Source organism: Amphibalanus amphitrite, unplaced genomic scaffold (assembly GCF_019059575.1).
Source record: "Amphibalanus amphitrite isolate SeventyFive unplaced genomic scaffold, NRLGWU_Aamphi_draft 000729F_arrow, whole genome shotgun sequence".
In the NCBI taxonomy this organism is placed as follows: domain Eukaryota; kingdom Metazoa; phylum Arthropoda; class Thecostraca; order Balanomorpha; family Balanidae; genus Amphibalanus; species Amphibalanus amphitrite.
The window spans coordinates 172,866-191,437 of record NW_024882223.1 but is presented as its reverse complement, the minus strand read 5'-3'; the positions used below and the strand labels follow the sequence as shown (position 1 = coordinate 191,437).

Here is an 18,572-nt window from a genome sequence, read left to right as displayed (position 1 = left end):
TTGTAAGGATACTGTAAGCACAAGTTGATAAAGCATGGACATTCATGACTCGCCACTCAAGGTACAACTATCGTGCCATTTCCGACCAGTTCAGGGCCGCTTGCTCTTCGCCGACTTGATCCAGTGCATCGTGATGAACGTGGTGCGATATGTCCACAAACACGGGACTGGCCTCCCGTAGGAATCTCGTGTGTGTCTGGCCTTCACGTTGCTGACTGCGTGTCGTTCCAGGCTTGATGCACTCTCTGCGTCTATTGCTGTTCGATTTGTTGCCACTGGGTCTGTGTGCGGCCAATTTGATAAGGGTTATGGGTTTGCGACAAGGTGTACGTATTTGACGTCCGTTTATGAAATCGGCCGCTATTCGTCGGGAACAATGTGATGGTGCCATCCAGCACATTGTGGTGAATCCACAACTAGCCCACCAGCGTATTACCATTACCGCTTCAGAAATGATGTCTGAATTGAACAGCGCCAGTGCCCAGAGTTCATGCTTTCGGCGTTTCTCAGCCAGTTCGAGCCAGGAAACTATTTGATACCATGTTTACGAGCATACCATGATTTGTATTGCAGAACGCTTATCTCAAAGCATGTGCCTTAGCGGAAGTGAGGTCTGATGACTACCCAGTATGTGTAGCTGAATGAAAATGAATACATATGTAGACGAGTAACACGATGCATCTGAGACTGATTGCACCTCCAAGTATGTTGACGCGAGACACTCTATGGATGACAAGGCGGCTGTAAGTGCTCATGGTCTTACCCCACAAGATGTTGCATCTTTTATTTACTGATAATATTAGCTACAGACAGAACCAAGAACAAAACAATCCGTTGAGAGCAAGGTCACTGAATAAGCCGACACAAGAAATCTTTGGGGTCCTGGGATGGCGTATGCAAAAGAAGACCTTTTTACACCCAATTTAGGCGGCAGTGCACACATTTCAGTAATAGTGCAGGCGATTTCGACAGTACAACATAGTCTGTCTCTGACAAACTGTCGAAATCGGTTGCACTGCTACTGAACTATGTGCACTATGCCTTTAGTTGCCCGTAAAATGTAAATCCATTGTGCTTCATTGACCTCTGACCTGAAATAATGGTTTTTGCCTTTGCACGGCAGGAAGGTGCATGTGAACGATCCAGATACCTAAACGGTTCAAATGTACCGGGGAAATACATCATATCATACCGTCCAATTGCAAACAAACGTCAAAATATCACTCGTATCACCTTCACTCCAGAAACACAGCAGCACTTTTTTCCGTCATCCGCATCATGAAGCCGCCCCCATCATCAGCCAAACGCCTCTGCACCTAAACGATCGTCCTCCAAACATCTCTCCTCGGAAGCCTCCCTGACAACTTCTCCTAGCCTTTCCCTACCCAGAAACGCCTATCCTCTCAGTATCTTCGCGCTCCTAAAAGCTGTTCAAACATCTTCCCCTTCACAAACGCCCTGCTAACCATCACTCCGCTCCTCCTCCAATCCTCTCTCTCCGTCCTCCCAAACGCTGAGCTCCTCTCGGCAGAATGTATTGTGTGCGAGAGAGCAGGGGCGGCGCGCAGGCGCACCCCCCACTGGAATGAACAGGCCGGTGTCAACGAGAGGTCCGCAGCCGCGGCGAGCAGCGGCGAGACGCGCAGCAAACGCCGCCATTGTCAGCTCCGCCTCCAACAGCGCGCGCGCGCGCCGCCGCAGCGCGCCACTATCGTCTCACGCACACACACAGGTCGCCGCGCGCGCCACGAGCGGCGCAGACACGCCACGGGCGTCGCGGGATCGCCGGCACAGAGGTATGTCTATAAAAATAGCGCGCGTATGGCCGCGTCTGGGCGCGGGCCGCCGGCCGGGGCCAGCGGCGCGCCCGGCGCCCGGCGCGCGTCCCTGGCATGTGGTGTGTACTATGTGGGGTGGTATGTGTCCGTCTGTCGCTCGGCCGGCGCCGGAGCTCACTCGGCGCCCGCTGCCGCCGTCTCGGCCGCCGCCGCCGGGCCCTCGTCGGGCCGCGCGCGCTTGGCCGCCGTCTCGTCGGCGCCGGCGTCGGCGTCGGCGGGGCGCTTCAGCTCGGAGCCGTCCGGGGCGGGCGGCGTGTCGTCGGCGGGCGCCGGGTGGTCGTCGGTGCCGTTGGCGCCGGCCTCGGCGGCGGGCGCGGCCGGGGGCGGCATCGAGGCTGAGTCGTCTGCTCCGGACTGCAGGGCAGAGGGGACGAGAGAGGTCAGAGGGGTAGAGTCGACGACAGTCAGTTTTACACGAGTGGAACTGATGAGATCCAAAATATCGAGTCAGTCAGTCAGTCAGTCAGGACAAATGATTCAATTGACAAGTTTCAATCGAACTTCAGACCATATTCGACTCTTAGATAAACCCGGTGGCACAAGCTCAACATTTCACAACAGATATGGGTTTAACAGTAAGTGACAACATAGCCTGACCTTCACCGACCCACTGCTGCCCCTATTCACCCGTACACATTCATCCACTGGTGCTTCCCCAGCCCGTCCAACCCACCTGAATGCCGTCGTCGGCCGGGTTTGATTCGTCGCCAATGTTGGAGAAGTTGGAGTTGGACTCGTCGCCCATGTTGGAGTCCTCGAACGGAGCGATGCCCGACGACGCCTCTGTTGACGGAATCTGGAATCACGCGGAATCACGGTCAGCCAGCGTGACATGTGACACTCGTGCGTCCAGTCAGGGCAAGGGAAGGCGCCGTGAACACCATTCCGCCTGACTATGGCTCAGGCCATCCCGACCAAACTGAGGGAACTAAAGGATAAGCAGCCCTAGCTTGTATGTCTGTGTTTTATCAGGGTTCCCGCGCTTCCGGGACTTTCTCAGTTTCTGCGGTTTTACGGAACTTTCGTGAACTATCGCTTGCTTACAAGACAACTATAAATAGTTTTCCTGTTAAAGCCACAACGTATATGTTAAAGCCAGCGCTACCATTTTACTACAGAGTAGTAAAGGAATCTTGAGCGCGAGCGCTACGTCGGTAGACGCGCATTTTTTCCTAATTAACCTATTCATTTTGTAATATATTCGGCAATCAAACATGACAAGTAAAATAAACTTTGATTCACCTGGTACGCCACAAAGTGAGCCAACAGCTGTTTTATCTCACGCAGGCATGCAAATGCTGCTAAAAAGTTCAGAACTCGCAGCTTCATATCGGTGCTAACAATCCTCATGACTATCCGGTATTTCCTGGACTGAACATCGGTCTGTGTCGTACATTATCTCCAATGTGCGTGAGTAGTGATCTGTGGGTGTAGCCAATCCAGTGTATTTCCTATCGGCTGAGCGTCTTGGTCTGTGTACCGATTTCAAGCAAAACCCAATAAAACGCAGGATACAAGCGAAATTTCCTGGAGGATCAGGCGTAGTCTCATGTGGCCGGAGCCGTCGGTACCGTCAGCTGTGGGCAGTGCCCACAGACTTACAGAGTTTTGTCGAGTCGCATACTTTGTGTCGATCTCGGCAGGAGGCTGTGGACCTCTTATGCCTGAAACAGACTCTTTCCGCAGTCAGGAAATCGCATGCGAGAGCCTATTCAAATACATGGAAGCACGCTCGCATCAATCGCACGCACCTCCCGGATGCGATTGCTGCGGGAAGAACTATAATGTAGTTGAACAGGCTCTCGCATGCGATTTCCTGAATGCGGAAAGAGTCTGTTTCAGCCTTTAAGACCTCTTAACTACACCCCAGCTGTCACGCGCTCTTACCGAGTCGTTTGTCTTTTCGCCGAGCTCTGCCGCAGAGGTGGATGCGGTCTCCCCCCTCCCCCCCCCCCCCCACATATACACACGGGGCTCTTACCGAGTCGTTGGTGTTTTCGTCCAGCTCGGCGGCAGAGGTGGACGCGATCTCCCCCTCCCCCCCCCACATATACACACGGGGTCCTTACCGAGTCGTTGGTGTTTTCACCGAGCTCTGCCGCAGAGGTGGACGCAGCGGAACCCTCCCCTACGCATACACACACCCTCACGGGGCTCTTACCGAGTCGTTGGTGTTTTCGTCGAGCTCGGCGGCGGAGGTGGACGCAGCGCCGTCGCAGCTGTTCTCGGCCGAGCCGGCCACATCGGGCGGACTCTGGTCACCGTTTGTCTGGACGGAGAGAGAGAGAGAGCGACCAGTCAGACACAGACAATAGAGTCTGATACAGTCAGACAGACAACAGTCAGACAGACGCAGACATTACAGACAACAGACAATGGCAGACACAGGAACAACACAGTGACAGATACAGACAATGTCGAACACCAGGGGCGCACAGAAAAAAAAAAAAAAACACTTCGCAATACACGCTAGGGTGGAGTCTCACGGAGACGCCACCTAGTCAGCCCCATGGACCCAGCTGTGTCCTGTCGACATACCTTGACCTCCGGCTCTCCGACCTGCTTAGTGTCGTTCCCAGCTCCGTTCTGAAACAAGGACACGGAACAGTTAGGAAATGACAAATTCAGGACATTAAGTACAGAGCGGGGATCAGCAGGCTTGAAACGAGTGAGCGTTAAGGCACGGAGGAGAGGCGGGAGCAAAAATAAACCCTTGACAAGCATTGCATAACAAAACAGCAGCGATGGTCGAGAATGAGATGCCCGACTGCTCAGCAGGACCAATAGCGCCTCCAAATTACGCGGTTCCGGTTTTCGCCCGGACTAGGCTGGCCCCCTACCGGGACCCCGGCTAACGCACCTCCTTGCCGTCTCCTGCTCCGTTGGCCTCTCCGTTGGCCGTGAAGCCGGGCATGCCCTGCAGCAGCTCCGGCTTGTTGTTGACGATCACGTGATGTGCAAACACCACCTGCTCGATCCTGTGCGGCGTCCACTCCGCGTTACCTGCCCAAGGCGGTAGGTGGCAGCACCGTCAGAGAAGGGAGCACAGATGGCGGACTCTGGTCGAAACGAATTTGGATTAACTGCGTTGGATCAAATTTGGATTAGTTACCCCGGTCTTTAAAGGACATGGAACCGATCCTTCTAAGACTGATAACTATAGGGACATATCTGTCCTTACCACCCTCTGTAAAGTTTTTGAGATACTGATCGTGAAACGACTTCACCCAAAGATGGTCGAGGCTGGTATCTACTCAGAACTACAGTTTGCGTATCAAAAAAGTAGAGGGACACTCCAAGCAAACTTTGTTCTCCAAGAAGTCATATCAGCTAACAGAGACATTGGGAAAACGACCTATGTTGCATTTCTCGACGTACGCAAGTGTTTTAACTCTATTTGGCACAACGGGGTAATCTACAAACTCATATGCGCCAACATACCACCAAGGTTGATCGTCATTTTGCGCAACTTGTATCGAGAGTTTTATGTCAAAGTGAAAGTTGGAGGAACTGTATCCACCGATGGTCGCATAGAGCAAGGGCTCAAACAGGGAGGCGTCTTATCATCGAGCATGCTGATCCTATTTATGGAAGACAAGATACGCATGCTGCTGGAATCACATAAGGGAGCCAAGATAGGGTGTAAACAAGTACCAGTTATCGCTTACGCCGATGATGAAGTACTCATAAGCACAGACCCAAACGAACTCCAAGAAATGCTTGATATCGCTTACAACCATAGTTGCTTGTGGCGTTATAGATATAACGTATCAAAAACCAAAATAATGGTCTTTGGCAGGACAGCTCCGGTACAGTGGACGCTTGGCACTGAATCAATAGAACAAACTGATGAATACACCCACCTAGGAATCATTATGACAACCAGAAGTCCAGCAAAGAGAAGGATAGAAGAATGCATGAAGAAAGCAAGAAGAACATTTTTTGCTAAGAGTAAGAAAGGAATCAACCTCAAAATGGACAATCCGATGTCACACTATACAACGTGGAGAATATATGCTGAACCGGTTCTAATTTACAGCCTAGCAGTTACATCCCTTTCACCAACAGATATCATGTACTTGGAAGGGATGCTCATGCGCATTTACCGTCTCATCCAAGGTTTACCAACCAAAACGCAAAAAATGGTGACATATGTGATGTTGGGTGCACCGACATGCACAAGCCTCGTAATGAGAACCGCACTCCAATTCATAGGTTTCCTTCTGAGAGCTGCGAAGGAACACACTCTAACCAGATATATCATCACCCATGGAGCAGTCAATGCTGATCGAACCACGAGTCTTGTGCGCCAATGGGACACATTGCTCCAACATCTGAACTTACCAAGCCTCTCTATTCTGGCTAATCAAAAAATAGACCAACCGCGGACAGCATGGAACAAGTTAGCATCTGCATCAGTGGATCAAAGTATGACAAAAATCATCAGGAACACAGCAGAGAATATGACAAGTTTGTTTTGGCTTTCGCTACTGCCACAAACCGAAAAGTACGAGGCGCCGAAAACATTTTGGCCGGCAAGCAAGTACAGCGCAATTACCAGACAAGCGACACTAACCAAAATTGTCCTACTAACGGGCCACTCTTTGGTGGCCACAAGCATGGTTAGAAGGCACAAAGAAACTGTTGTCTGTCCATTGTGTCGTAATGCCATTGAAACTCTGGAACACATGCTCTTTGAATGTGACAAACTGAAAGACGATAGAGTAGCTGCTCAAAAAATATACAAAACTATCTTGAACAGAACGCTACCAGCAGCAGAACTTATCATCATCGCCGATAAGCCACAAAGCTTGATCATCCATTATATCTACCAAGCTCGTGTGCGCAAGGAACTCACTGAGAATATAACCAAGAAGAGTAACTGTTAAAGAGTCCTCCCAACTATGATGTCCTGAAAATTTATATCATCCAGACAGCTAACATAATTGGAAGACGATCAGAAATGATCCTGCATCTACTAGATGGAGTCGACGAAATAAGTCTAAGTAAGTAAAGTAAGATGGCAGCACATGACACTTGCAGAGGACGGGGCGGCGGCCCCAGTTCGGGGAACTGGGAGATCGTGAAGCAGGAACGGGAACGAGTCATCGTGCACAGCATTCGTGACGTAAGGCAGTTGTCTTCATGGTCAACACGCATACAAATCGCAGATCAAATAGCAGATCAGATCAAACGAGAACAGAATTTAGCTCAGCCATTATTCGAACGTCAAAATTTCTTTAGAATGTACCACGACTTATTGCAGCTGAGGCATCTGAAGCCGATATCACAACCAAGCGACGCGTATCTCCTACCTTACGCTCTCTTTCATTATAAACCATCTCCGAAAAATAATCCATAAGACACAAAATTCCACTCACTCCCATCGAGCAACCCTCACCCTCACCGACCCCACCCTGTGGGCTGTGTTATACGGGCGCTTGACGGGCACGGAAGGGCACATTCGCTCACCATTGCGCGCTAGCCTCTCGCAGGCGTTCTGCACGTGCTGTACCATGCGCAGGTACTCCTTGTTGGTATAGTCGATCGATCCCTCCACCTCCTGAGTGGCGAACATGCACTCATCGGACATGAACGGGATCTTGTCCGGCTGAGCGACCGAGAGAACAGCTGAAATAGGCGGAGCAGAGAGCTGGGTCAGCTGGGCGAGGCCAGGCATGGCAAGGGAATACACTGACTGGTGGACTTTAGTTGCCTCAAATCTGGGCCCTGTTCACGACACGCCGCTGCCTGGCGCTATCAGGTAATGACGCTCGGTTTCCATGGGAACGTAAGCAGCATTGCCAGTTTTTACTTACGTTTCCAATTTCCATAGGAACGAGCGCCAATAACTGGTAGTGTTAGATAGCATCTTGCTCTGAGACAGGGCTCGTAACAAGTCCTCCCTTCCATGCCCCCAGTCGCCAGCTGCATATTACACTGTTTTGGTCACCAGTGACGTAGTCGTACGGAGTACCACTGACCACCGGTGACGTCATAGCTCCATGAGTCACCAGTGACGTCATCGACACACGTAACCGGTCATCTACAGACGCCGGTCACCGCGGCAGCTGGAGGCGGCTTCGGTTCGAGCATTTGCAAGGGAGATTTTGGGTGGGAGTTTACCGTTACAAGAGGACTCAACAAACATTTACAGGCAGTTTAAAGACCGAAGATACAAACAATAACTAGGCAGTCAGCAGCAGCTGACTTGAGAAGCGAAAAAATAACTGGTGCAGGCTGCAAACTTTTATCTAGACCAGTAAGTTAGACGCAAACATCGCTTACAACTAGTGTCCCCTCCTATGAGCTACAGGGGCAAATAAAGACGACAAGGAACTACCTTCTGAAGCCTCGTAATTTGTTGGACGTCTGGGAACAGTTCATTTCGTGTCCCCTCCTGGGCCCTGGCTCCTATATTCCTACACCCCGTCACCCGGACGTAACATCAGTATTAGCATAGTGCACGTGCACAGGACAGTGCACTGTACACTGTGCAGCGTGCACCATCGGCCCTGCACGTGACCTGCGCAAGGGGGCCGCCGCCCTCCTGATTTACCGCTGTCATTACGGTCGCATTTGACATGATAAATACAGGCTTACATGGCCCTTAACCACCTGTCGTCTCAGCATCGCGAGCCGGCGGACTGTCGTCATGGCTTCACTTCAGGATATCGTCGCTACCTCGGTTAATTGCACTATTATGTTGGTAAGAGACGGGGCTTAGTCATTGGAGTGGATACTAGTGGGGAGGTCATATACCTCATATGACATCTCAAAGAGAAAAAGACAGCCCAGAGGTCAGTTTTGCCAGAAGAGAGATCGCCGGCTGACGGTATTTTATCTTTAAAGGCCTCCAACAAGTTTCAACAACCAAACATAAATAGCCACTAATGTAAAAAATCGGCTGGCTGATATTATTTTTTCCAGGGCTCTATATATTTTTTTTTCTTCACATCAGCGTTTTTTTTTGCGCGGCTGGCAAAGCTCGGGGGCTTTTCTGTCAGGTGATCTTTCTGTCGATAAAACTGACCTCAGACCACCGTTTCACGTCACCCCCTGTCATTACAGTCGCTATTGCCACGTTACCCCCACGTTCGCCCGCCCCCGTTGCCGGCTCACCCGAGGCCATGGCCGGTCCGACTCCTTTCAGGTTACACATGGCCTGGATGGCCGAGCTGAGGTCATCCTTTTTGACCAGCTGCCGGATGGCCTTCTTGGTCTCCAGCTGGACGAGCCGAGGTGTGTTCATCGTCACCAGCTCCTTCAGACGTGGCCGCCACTTGCCGCGCTGCGGGGGTCAGACACAGAGGTCACAGGGGTACACAGAAGTCAGGGGGTCACGCCAGAGGTCAAAGAGGGCAACAGGGAGCACCGAGGTCAAATGAAGGACGCATGGAGGTTAATAACTGATCCACGAAAGAAGTAAGCAAGAATGCACTACATGAAAATAAACATCAGTGTTATCTGCTGGTACGGTCAAGAAAAAAGTGTGACTAAATAAGTCATAAGTGTGGCCTAAGTCATAAATACAATCAAAGGAACAACATTGCATTTAAATACCAGTCAAAGCCACTGTTCTTCTCCCGTTCAGTTTGACTGCATACGTAGCCTCCATTCATTCCACTGTGCACCGTCAGCCCTCATGAATGAATGGCCCGACGGGCGACCACGTGACCGTCCCACCACCGTGTTGGCCGGGCCCCCCACGATAAATACCGATCGATCTGTTCACCAAACTGAGTCAGCCCGCTGTTCACAATACTGACCAGTAACGGGTTAAATAAACTATAAAGAAACCACAACGGATGTAAGAAATCACGCAACCACAAAAAATACCGGAACGACGCGGTTAGAAAGAATGGCGTGTTACGATATCGATCACCCTCACTAGTTTCATTACTAAATTCATCTGAGTAATCCTTTGCATCCCGGCTTTCCATTGAAGCCGACGGTCCGAACACCGGATCAGGCCAGCGAGGGCGGAACTGACGTAACACCGCCTGTACACACCTCCGTCATCGGATCATACTATCGCAATGCCCCCAGCTGTGTCGCAGCCGCCGGGTTATCTATAGTGGCGGCACGTGGCAGGCCACAAGACATGGGTCGAAAATAGCCGCCCATCGGGGGAGGAGGTCACTTGGAGCTGTCCATTCCGTTCCTGCCGCAGAAGCTGGGGTTGATGAGGTGTGTACTTGTAGGGATGTTCTAAGGGACGGATCCCGACGGGGAAAGAGTAGAATAAGGGGGGGGGGGAGATGGGGGGGAGGAAGAGAGATCTTGTAAAAATGAAATGAAAATAAAGAGCGCAAATAGCGCCACAAAACATAGGAGCTTGATTGGAGAGATCGAGAGATCGAGATCGAGATCGAGATCGAGATCGAGAGATCGAGAGAGAGATCGAGAGAGATCGAGAGAGAGAGAGAGAGAGAGAGAGAGAGAGAGAGAGAGAGAGAGAGAGAGAGAGAGAGAGAGAGAGAGAGAGAGAGAGAGAGAGAGAGAGAGAGAGAGACCAGACTGCTTACCGCCAGTTTCCATTTTATTGTCATTACTAATTCTTCGTGGGTCAGGTAACCGCCCTCCTTTGCCCGTGACTGAATCTTCTTTGGTAGTTCATTGTGATACCTGGGGACACACAGACAGACAAATCGTGAGGCACTGCCGATCGAGAGGACACAAACCATACTCGGGCAGACACCGCTCCAAAAGCTCCACTGAAACGACTCATGGGCCTATTTAGGGAAGCCGATGAGGGTAAATGCTGTGGGGCGCCGAACTACATTTGAATGGATGCTTGATTAGGTTACTTAAAACACACAAACTTTTGGCAGCCTTAGGGCTCATATGGTTTGACCTTTGGCAGCCTTAGAGCTGTTATGTGCGCAGGCCTCTGGAGCAATGGCATGCTACTGGATCTTAACGGGATTTTATATTTGATCTCGATCGCTAAAAAGTTATTTTTTCGAGCTTAGGTAGATAGTTATATAGTCTATAAGGCAATGATATTGCAGCAGGAACCAAAACACCAAAACATGCACTAGTGAGGCCCTGTTCACGTTCTGTTTCCACACAAATCACTTGATCCCCGAGCCTCCACTTCAGTACCGCTACCAGCCATATCAGTGGCAGCGCAATCTCAGCAAACACAACATTATCCAGTCGCCAACTAATAGCCGCGGCAGCACGCATCGCATATCCCTACAGACTGCGGCGATATTCAAACCACCAGCCCCCATCTGCTGTAATCTGACCATCAGCCGTAAACGCATTGTGGAGCGTCCACATGCGTCCACAGACGTCCACTGACGCCGGGTCCACATCGGTCCGCGGCGCCCCGGTAACAGCGGACCAGTCACGGCCACCGCCGCGCCGCCGCGGCAGCTCGGGGCGGCGTGTCGGCGCCGACTATTTCCGTCAGCGCCGACCGACCGACCGACCGACGGCGCCGTGTCGGCCCCGACGGCACGGCTGACCGATATACCTCCGACCGACCTACCGACCGACCGATAAACCTTCCCTAGGGACAGACCGACCGACCGACCGACGTACCTTATCGAGTGACCGACCGATCAACCGAAAGACCAACTATGAAACCTTCCCGGTGTCCGCCCGAACGACCTACCAATCAACCTTTTCCAGTGACTAGCCGAAAAACTCACCGACCGATGAACCGACCCAGCCTCAAAGGAGCTGGAGAAAGGGAGAGCGATTCATTCATTCATTCATTCATTCAATAAAAGCGTTCATAAGGAGAAGCGCCCAGGTGCATTTCAATATAAAAAATAACTTTCATTCATTCATTAAAAGCGTTCATTAACCCGCGCCCCACTGGGGTCTGCGTATAACACGCCCTACTGGGGGGGGGGGGGGGCTATTCATAGCCCCCCCCCCTCCTAACTCCGAAACTACTGGGCCGATCGTCAAAATTCAAACGGCGTCTGATAGCCCCGGAAAAACTGTCGAGCGAAACCTAATTTCATTGACCTCGAGGTCACCGATGACGTCACAGGTCAGGTCAAAGTAAAAATTATTAGCATTTTCGCTTCTTCACGTTTTGGGCTCTGGCCGCCGTCTTACAAGTCAGATCAGGCTCATTTTCGGTTCACACACTCGTGAACAGATGTTCTAGATACTCTGAAGGTACCAAACTTATACTTTGATTTTCAGGTCAAGGTCAGGTCATCACAGGTCACGAAAATATTATATCATTCGTCGGTCACGTGACACATGTTTTATGGTCCATTTAGGCCAAATATTTCGAATTTGATGTCGTCTGTGTCATTCGAGGTCATTTTGAGTCAAATTTAGCTTAGGTCAGGTCACTTTCAGGTCAAAAAAGGTCAAATTTTGAAGTTAAGATTTTTCAACAAAAAAGGTGTCTATTGGATGCAGTTTGAGCTCAGGAACACGATGGTGCTATTTATATTGGCGTACGATGTCAAATTCGTGCTGAAAAATTGATTTGAAAAATTAAAAATTGTTAATTTTTTGCAATAATGCGTATAACTTGGCCATTTTTGAAGATATTTAGCTAAAACTTGCTAGAGTTAGTCATGATAATGCGTTCTATCACATATATTCCGGTTTTTTTTCGAAAAGTCAAAAACTTTTTGAAAAAAATGTAAAAATATAAATTTTGAATTTTATTATATAAAATTTTCGAAATTTTCAAAATTTCGAAAATCCGAGATAGCAGTTTGATAGCACAGTCTATTCTGAGTCCTCTCATGCAAAGAAATTGGATCTAGCTTAAAAACTGAGCTCTTGGGAGCGATTGCCGTGGTTCAATGTTTTGCGTCGAAATCGGCCGAACATGACGTCACTCTGACGTCATTTCCGGCCGACCTATGGTAGGTACGAAGTTCAAATTTTGACACAAGGTGTCAAATTGATGCAGCCGAAGGTACTGAAAGTTTGGCGTCGATACGTCAAGCGGTTTGGAAGTTATTGCAGAAAAACGGGAGGGGGGGGGGGCTATAAATAGCCCCCCCCAGTGGGGCGCGGGTTAAGAGCAGAACCCGGTGCAATTCAATATCAAAATTATTTCATCAGATTTCACCTTCTTATATCATATATATTTTTATTAATTTCGCTGCGTTGTTATTAAAGACCAGGGCCGGGACATTTGTACCGACTATGCACGCATCGTGCGTTTAATGCACAGCGTCAGATTATGTCAATGACAAAATTAGCTTATCATCTGGTAATCTCAAATACCGAGGTCAGCATCAATGCTGACAATACCTGGCGATTGTTGTAAATAACACAAAATCATGTTCGAATCAGCGTACATAAATAGTTTCACGAAGTTGACAAATATGCGCCAGCCGCCAGCGAGTTAGCTAGCCTGATTTCTCAGCAGTTCCCGCTGCTCTGGGAGTCGGTTCAAAACTGGCTACCTGTACGACACCCCGAGGTCTCCTGGCGGTCGGCGCAGCCCTCATCACTCACACCTCCCCCGCAATGTGACAGCTCCGGAGAGGCGTGAGCCATCGCTGCAATCCAGCCGGGCAATGGTCGGTATTCAGATATAGCTGAACGCATTCCCCCGGCAGTCCAGGCAATAGATGCCCGGCAATATCCCTCACAAATGGCGCTCGATCTGCAGTGTGCTTCAGCCGGACCGAGCCAGTTCCCGTTCAATTCCTTAGTATAAAGACTTTCGGAAATCTCTCCAATGTAATGCATGCTGGTGGGCGAGGAAAGGGTCACTGAAGGAGCTCTTTCTTCTGGGATGGGAGCCCGAACCTTGGCGAAATAACAAACCTTGTTTGCTAAGGCTGCTAAAGGACCCTGGGCAACAGTAGAGGCATGATTCAGGGGAAAGGTAGCCGTATATGCAAAATAAACCACACACATAGAAGAGGCGCAAGTTCTTTGATTTTGACGTAATCTTCAACTTTTCTTTGAAAATTTTTAGCATGCCAGCAAAGTTTGACCTTGCCGAAGACGCCCGCCCCTTACCCACTTTTTATTACCACGCCGTTATATGCCATGGGGGCCGATGGCACCTTTTCATGAGAAAGGAGGCTTGGGTCCGGAGGTCCCCCGGGTTCACTCGAGGCAAGAAAAAAGCCAAGGCCACCGTTTCTGTTGGCGTGGGACCGAGGCTGGAACGCAGCCCCCAGGGACAGAGTGTTTTTAGTCTACGGGCCAATGGTTTCGCTCAGCACCGATTGCACATCCAAGAAAGACTGGGGAATCAGCAATAGTTACATATTCAGCGACGGTAAGCGAACCGCCGCACAACTCAGTGCACAGTGCCCAGCCTGAACTCTGACAAAGAGAGTGGAATTTTCCACTGCCCCACCCAGCTCTCCCCAAGTTTCACCGTATTACCTGGCTCACCCCTTCCCCCCCCCACCCCCCACACCCGACCCGTCTCCCCAGAGGTTCCCGGACCCCTCTGCCCAAATCCCACCCGGGCCCGACCCAAAACCCGCCCGCGGCAGGGCAGTGGCCTTGCCCTTGTCCGCTAGTTGGCCGGCCGGCCGCCAGGGGCGCCCCGGTCGCGGCGGCCGGTCGGCGCCTCACGTATCGACGCCGGCGGTCGGTCGGACGGCGCCGCCAGAGCGGGGCAGCCGGCCGGTCGGACGGTCGGCGCCCGGCGGGGGCCGGGGGCGAGAGGGGGGGGGGGGGGGGCGGTGTGCGTGTGGGGAGGATGGTGGCCCCCGTGGAAAGCCGACAATCGAAAATGGACACCACCGTAAGAATATTTGATGAAAAGCTGAGAAGATTGAAAAGCAATTTGCAAAAACATGCGGACATTTTGTTGAGAGTTTAATTATTTTGCAATTACAAAATAATGTCCCTTAATTGTTTTTTTTTTGTCCAGCAAATCTTACTGGAGGCTTGACTCTTCATGGTCCAACAGTCACCACTGAAGCGGGTTCACTACTTAACTTGAATTAAAAAAAAACAACAGGGAAACAATTATTGTAGTCCTAGGTTTCTCCTCAATAATAATATCACCCAGGGAATTCCCCAATTAGCTAAAAGAATAGAGCATAAAAATATACATCCAGGGACGCCGGGGCGAAAAGGGACATCCTAACTTGACACCTACAGGTGACCCTTCACCTTCGGCTGTCAGCTCCAGTGTCCAACAGATTTGAGAAACGACATCATGCTTCAGCCCTCCATTCCGTTACTCGAGTCACCGCTCAGAAAAATGCAGCAAAACAAAGACGACTGACGACCAAAACAAAAGCAAATCACGCCGCACTAACACCGGAGCGGACACGCAGACACGGCGATAAAGATCTGGCGATTTTCCCGCTAATCCGCCGCCGCAACACGGAGATTTCCGCCAGAAATACGCCGAACACGGACAGAGAAACCGCTCCCCGGCTGAACCAGTCGTCCCGTAATAACCTGTTATATCATTATCGCGCTAAACGGCCGGGGAACCTGCTAAGAAATGGAGCTCAAATGGTTGCAAGGATCGCCCGGCGCCGTAAACCACTGGCTGTGAACTGTATCTTCCGTAAATGAAAGATGGTTAAAGGAAACAGTCCACTTTCCTGAAATCAGTATTTTGCTATTGATTTATGATTTTTTATGCTCAAAATAATCATGAAATAAAATAAAACCTTTTTGTAAAAACAATTATTTTCTATATTTCAATATAGGACGAACTATATTCTATGTAAAATAATGTTTGACGCGGAAGCTTATTACGCATTGACCAATCATATTGCGTAGCTCAAACCTACGCATACTGCATTGGCTGTAAGCAGCACGCTGATTGGCTGACGATGACGTGGCTGCATTCCTGTGCAAGGCACGCATTCCTCTACAAGGCACTCTTTTCGGAACGAGAAATGGAATATCTTCGTCTAGGGTGATCGTTGAGCCGTAAAAGCTCCTGATTTGTGCTAGTCTCAGCTCAAGCTACGAAACTGCTATTCCAGCTCAAAACCCCATGTTAAAAGTGAACTATTTCCTTTAAATGAACAGCGATTAGCAGCGGAGGGAGGGGAGTTATCTCCTACAAGAGAATAAACGGGTTCCCAAGCTGGGGGGAAGGGAACTTAAAAGACTGAGTTCTTTTATCCAGCAGAAACATGCATTGCATTTCATCGAAATGAAATATTGCATAAGGGAAGGCGAAAAATGGGGAAATATTTGTTTAAAGCCAGGCAGGGAAGACATACAAAAAGGTCATCGGTCGAGTCTGAAAGCTCATTGTTTCCTTGCAGCCCATAAATTATATCCAGGGAAGAATTATTCATTTAGGGAATCCCTGACCACCGTTACGCTTAAAGCACGCTATGAAGGACGTGATACACTATTCGGGACCGAAGGAAGAGAGAGCCCTGCGCCGGCAGCCGACCACTGCCGCACGCGAAACGCATTGCGAGTGACCCAATAGGACGAGTCACCGGCGCCCTGTCTGACGGTGCATCGGACGCACCACCAGCGACTCAGGAAGGTAGCCTGCCGGCACCCTGTCTGATGGTAAGAAAGGGCACCATCCGGGAGGGGTGGAGCTTCCTATACAGTTGGTGGCTTGCAGTTTTGCCCCACCAATGAGCGGTTTGCCCCACCAACTTCAGCTGATTTGTAGGAAGTTGTTGCTTTGCAAATCAATCTTCTTCTCATCGACGAGCTTCGAAAATTGAGAAATTCGAAAGTCTGTGTAGTGTGTAATGCAAAATATCATCTTTATAATGAAAAAAATGATTCAATGTAGCATATTATTCAACTTAACAATCCGACATTGTACGCTTGGCAACTTTCTGCCCCACCAACTTCCCTTGAAAAGTTCCACCCATGCCACCCGGTATACGTCCTGCAATGGGTGGCCATTGGCCCTGTCTGATCTGACGGTGCATCGGACGCACCGCCAGCGACTCAGGAAGAGGCGCCGGCGGCGGTGGATGGGAGCCTGTCTGGCCGTATCAGCAGACATCCGCCGGTACTGCGATGCTTCCTATGATAGACTTCCGACAACGTCTGAAACATCCTTCAGACGATACACTTTCGACGCACAAACGCATGTAACCCGTGAGAGAATGAGGCATGGTCCCATGCGCCGGGGCTTAGGGGTTTCGACTGCCGATATTTGAGAAGCACACACAGTGTGCTTACAATAAATGCACACAGGCGCGATGGAAATATGGAGAGCCGACAGTGGGAGGGGAACTCCATATTGCAAACACTGCCATTGGACGATATATGGCAGGCAGTGTATGCGTAATGTGGTACTGGAACGGATCACCGGATAAATGGGCGGAGCATTGAGTTCGGTTTCTCTTTGCACAAACGCTAAACAAATCAATAAAACATTTTTTTTTCTGAGTTACCAGCTACCCAGCTGGCGAGGACAGGTTCGGTCAACTGTTGATACCGTATGTCTGGCGAAAGCGTTAAACGGCTATGCCAGAATAACGCAGCAAAAAGTTTGCACTCGCTTATCGTCTAGCTCAATCACGCTCAATCTCAGGATAATGGCATTCGGGCCCACGATGGATTTAAGGCCAATGGTACTTATTTTGACCTGCGTTAACCCTCGCCCGCACATGCCATTTTCCCATCCTAGAACGCACATGGGGGGGGGTGGTGGTTGCCACCCCCCCCCCCCGCGCCATTTCGTTCCTGTTGGAGATAGAGCTTAGCAGTAAAGACCAAAAAGATTCTTTGGGAAGAGATAAATCCAATGATACCCAGTTTTACCTTCTCAGGTCAGGTCAAACTAAAAAATGTTGCTGTTTTGGGCCACCGTTGGATATCAAGTGCGCTGCTCATCAAATACCGATGACGATGCTGTTTTCTGGTGCCAAGCCAGCTAGAACTTCTTTGTCACACTATCCGACCAGAATTTTGCTGCTGAGGTCATTTGACATTTCAGGTCAAGTTAGGTCAAGGTCAATTATATGTGTTTGTATGTCTGTGTGTGTCTGTGTGTATACTGATGTGTGCACCGATTGTTTTTGGGTCCATATCACATGAAATCATGATCTGAGAAGCTTTTACCAAAAATGCAGTAAAAAAAAACTTCACAAAAAGTAAATTCAGCTTGCCTAAAACGCAATCATCTTAGATGACCTAGGTTGACCTTGACCCTGACCTTGATCCCTGTACATCGTCGAACAACATGTTCCATGATAGGTGGGAGGTAAAACTGGCAAAAAAGGCCGAAATCAGGGTGTCAAAAGCTCACAAGGCCCATGGCAAACGCAAGATGTTGAGCATTGGCCATTTGGGTCATGACATGACCTGAAAAACAAGGTCATATATCCGAAACCAAAAATCACAGAAACTTGAAATTTTCAGTGGACATCAAGAAAGGATAGACGAGCAGCTATACGAAAAATCAGCCTTCTAGCTCTAAAAATGTTGAGTGCAGAGCAGAAAGACTGCCTGGGGGGGGGGGGGGGTGGCAACCACCCCCCCCCCCATGTGCGGGCGAGGGTTTTAATCATCGGCGACCAACGGCTCCCATAGCAGCACCCATCCCCATACTGGGGAGGCCGTCTTCTACCCGACCGGACGACCCTGTCTAATGGAGTGTACAGTCTGTCTTACAAGTACCGCGCAAAGTGACGGTGGATTCACCAAGCCTGACCGATGAAGGAATGCTAAATTTGAGTCACCGAAGCAATGGAAATCCTCGTCCATTTCCCAGGCCAAATGGTTCGGCGACTTTCAAATTATAGCATACCCTTCCTCGGTCAGGCTTGATGGATCCACCGTCACTTTGCACGGTACTTTTAAGACAGACTGTAC

The 18,572-nt window shown here is 50.0% G+C and overlaps 1 protein-coding gene across 1 annotated transcript in view; it reads right to left on the bottom strand.

The window, feature by feature from the left end:
* Positions 1-1,519: 1,519 nt before the first annotated feature.
* The window catches only part of LOC122365308, a 56,260-nt gene continuing 39,207 nt past the window's right edge, over positions 1,520-18,572 (bottom strand). The window contains exons 2-9 of the mRNA XM_043336430.1: positions 10,367-10,466; positions 8,961-9,129; positions 7,311-7,469; positions 4,699-4,841; positions 4,377-4,424; positions 4,000-4,107; positions 2,512-2,634; positions 1,520-2,192 (exon numbers count right to left, since the gene is read on the bottom strand). Of these exons, the coding sequence (XP_043192365.1) occupies positions 1,953-2,192; positions 2,512-2,634; positions 4,000-4,107; positions 4,377-4,424; positions 4,699-4,841; positions 7,311-7,469; positions 8,961-9,129; positions 10,367-10,466 (1,090 nt within the window). The 3' untranslated portion in view covers positions 1,520-1,952. The remainder of the gene's footprint in view (positions 2,193-2,511; positions 2,635-3,999; positions 4,108-4,376; positions 4,425-4,698; positions 4,842-7,310; positions 7,470-8,960; positions 9,130-10,366; positions 10,467-18,572) is intronic.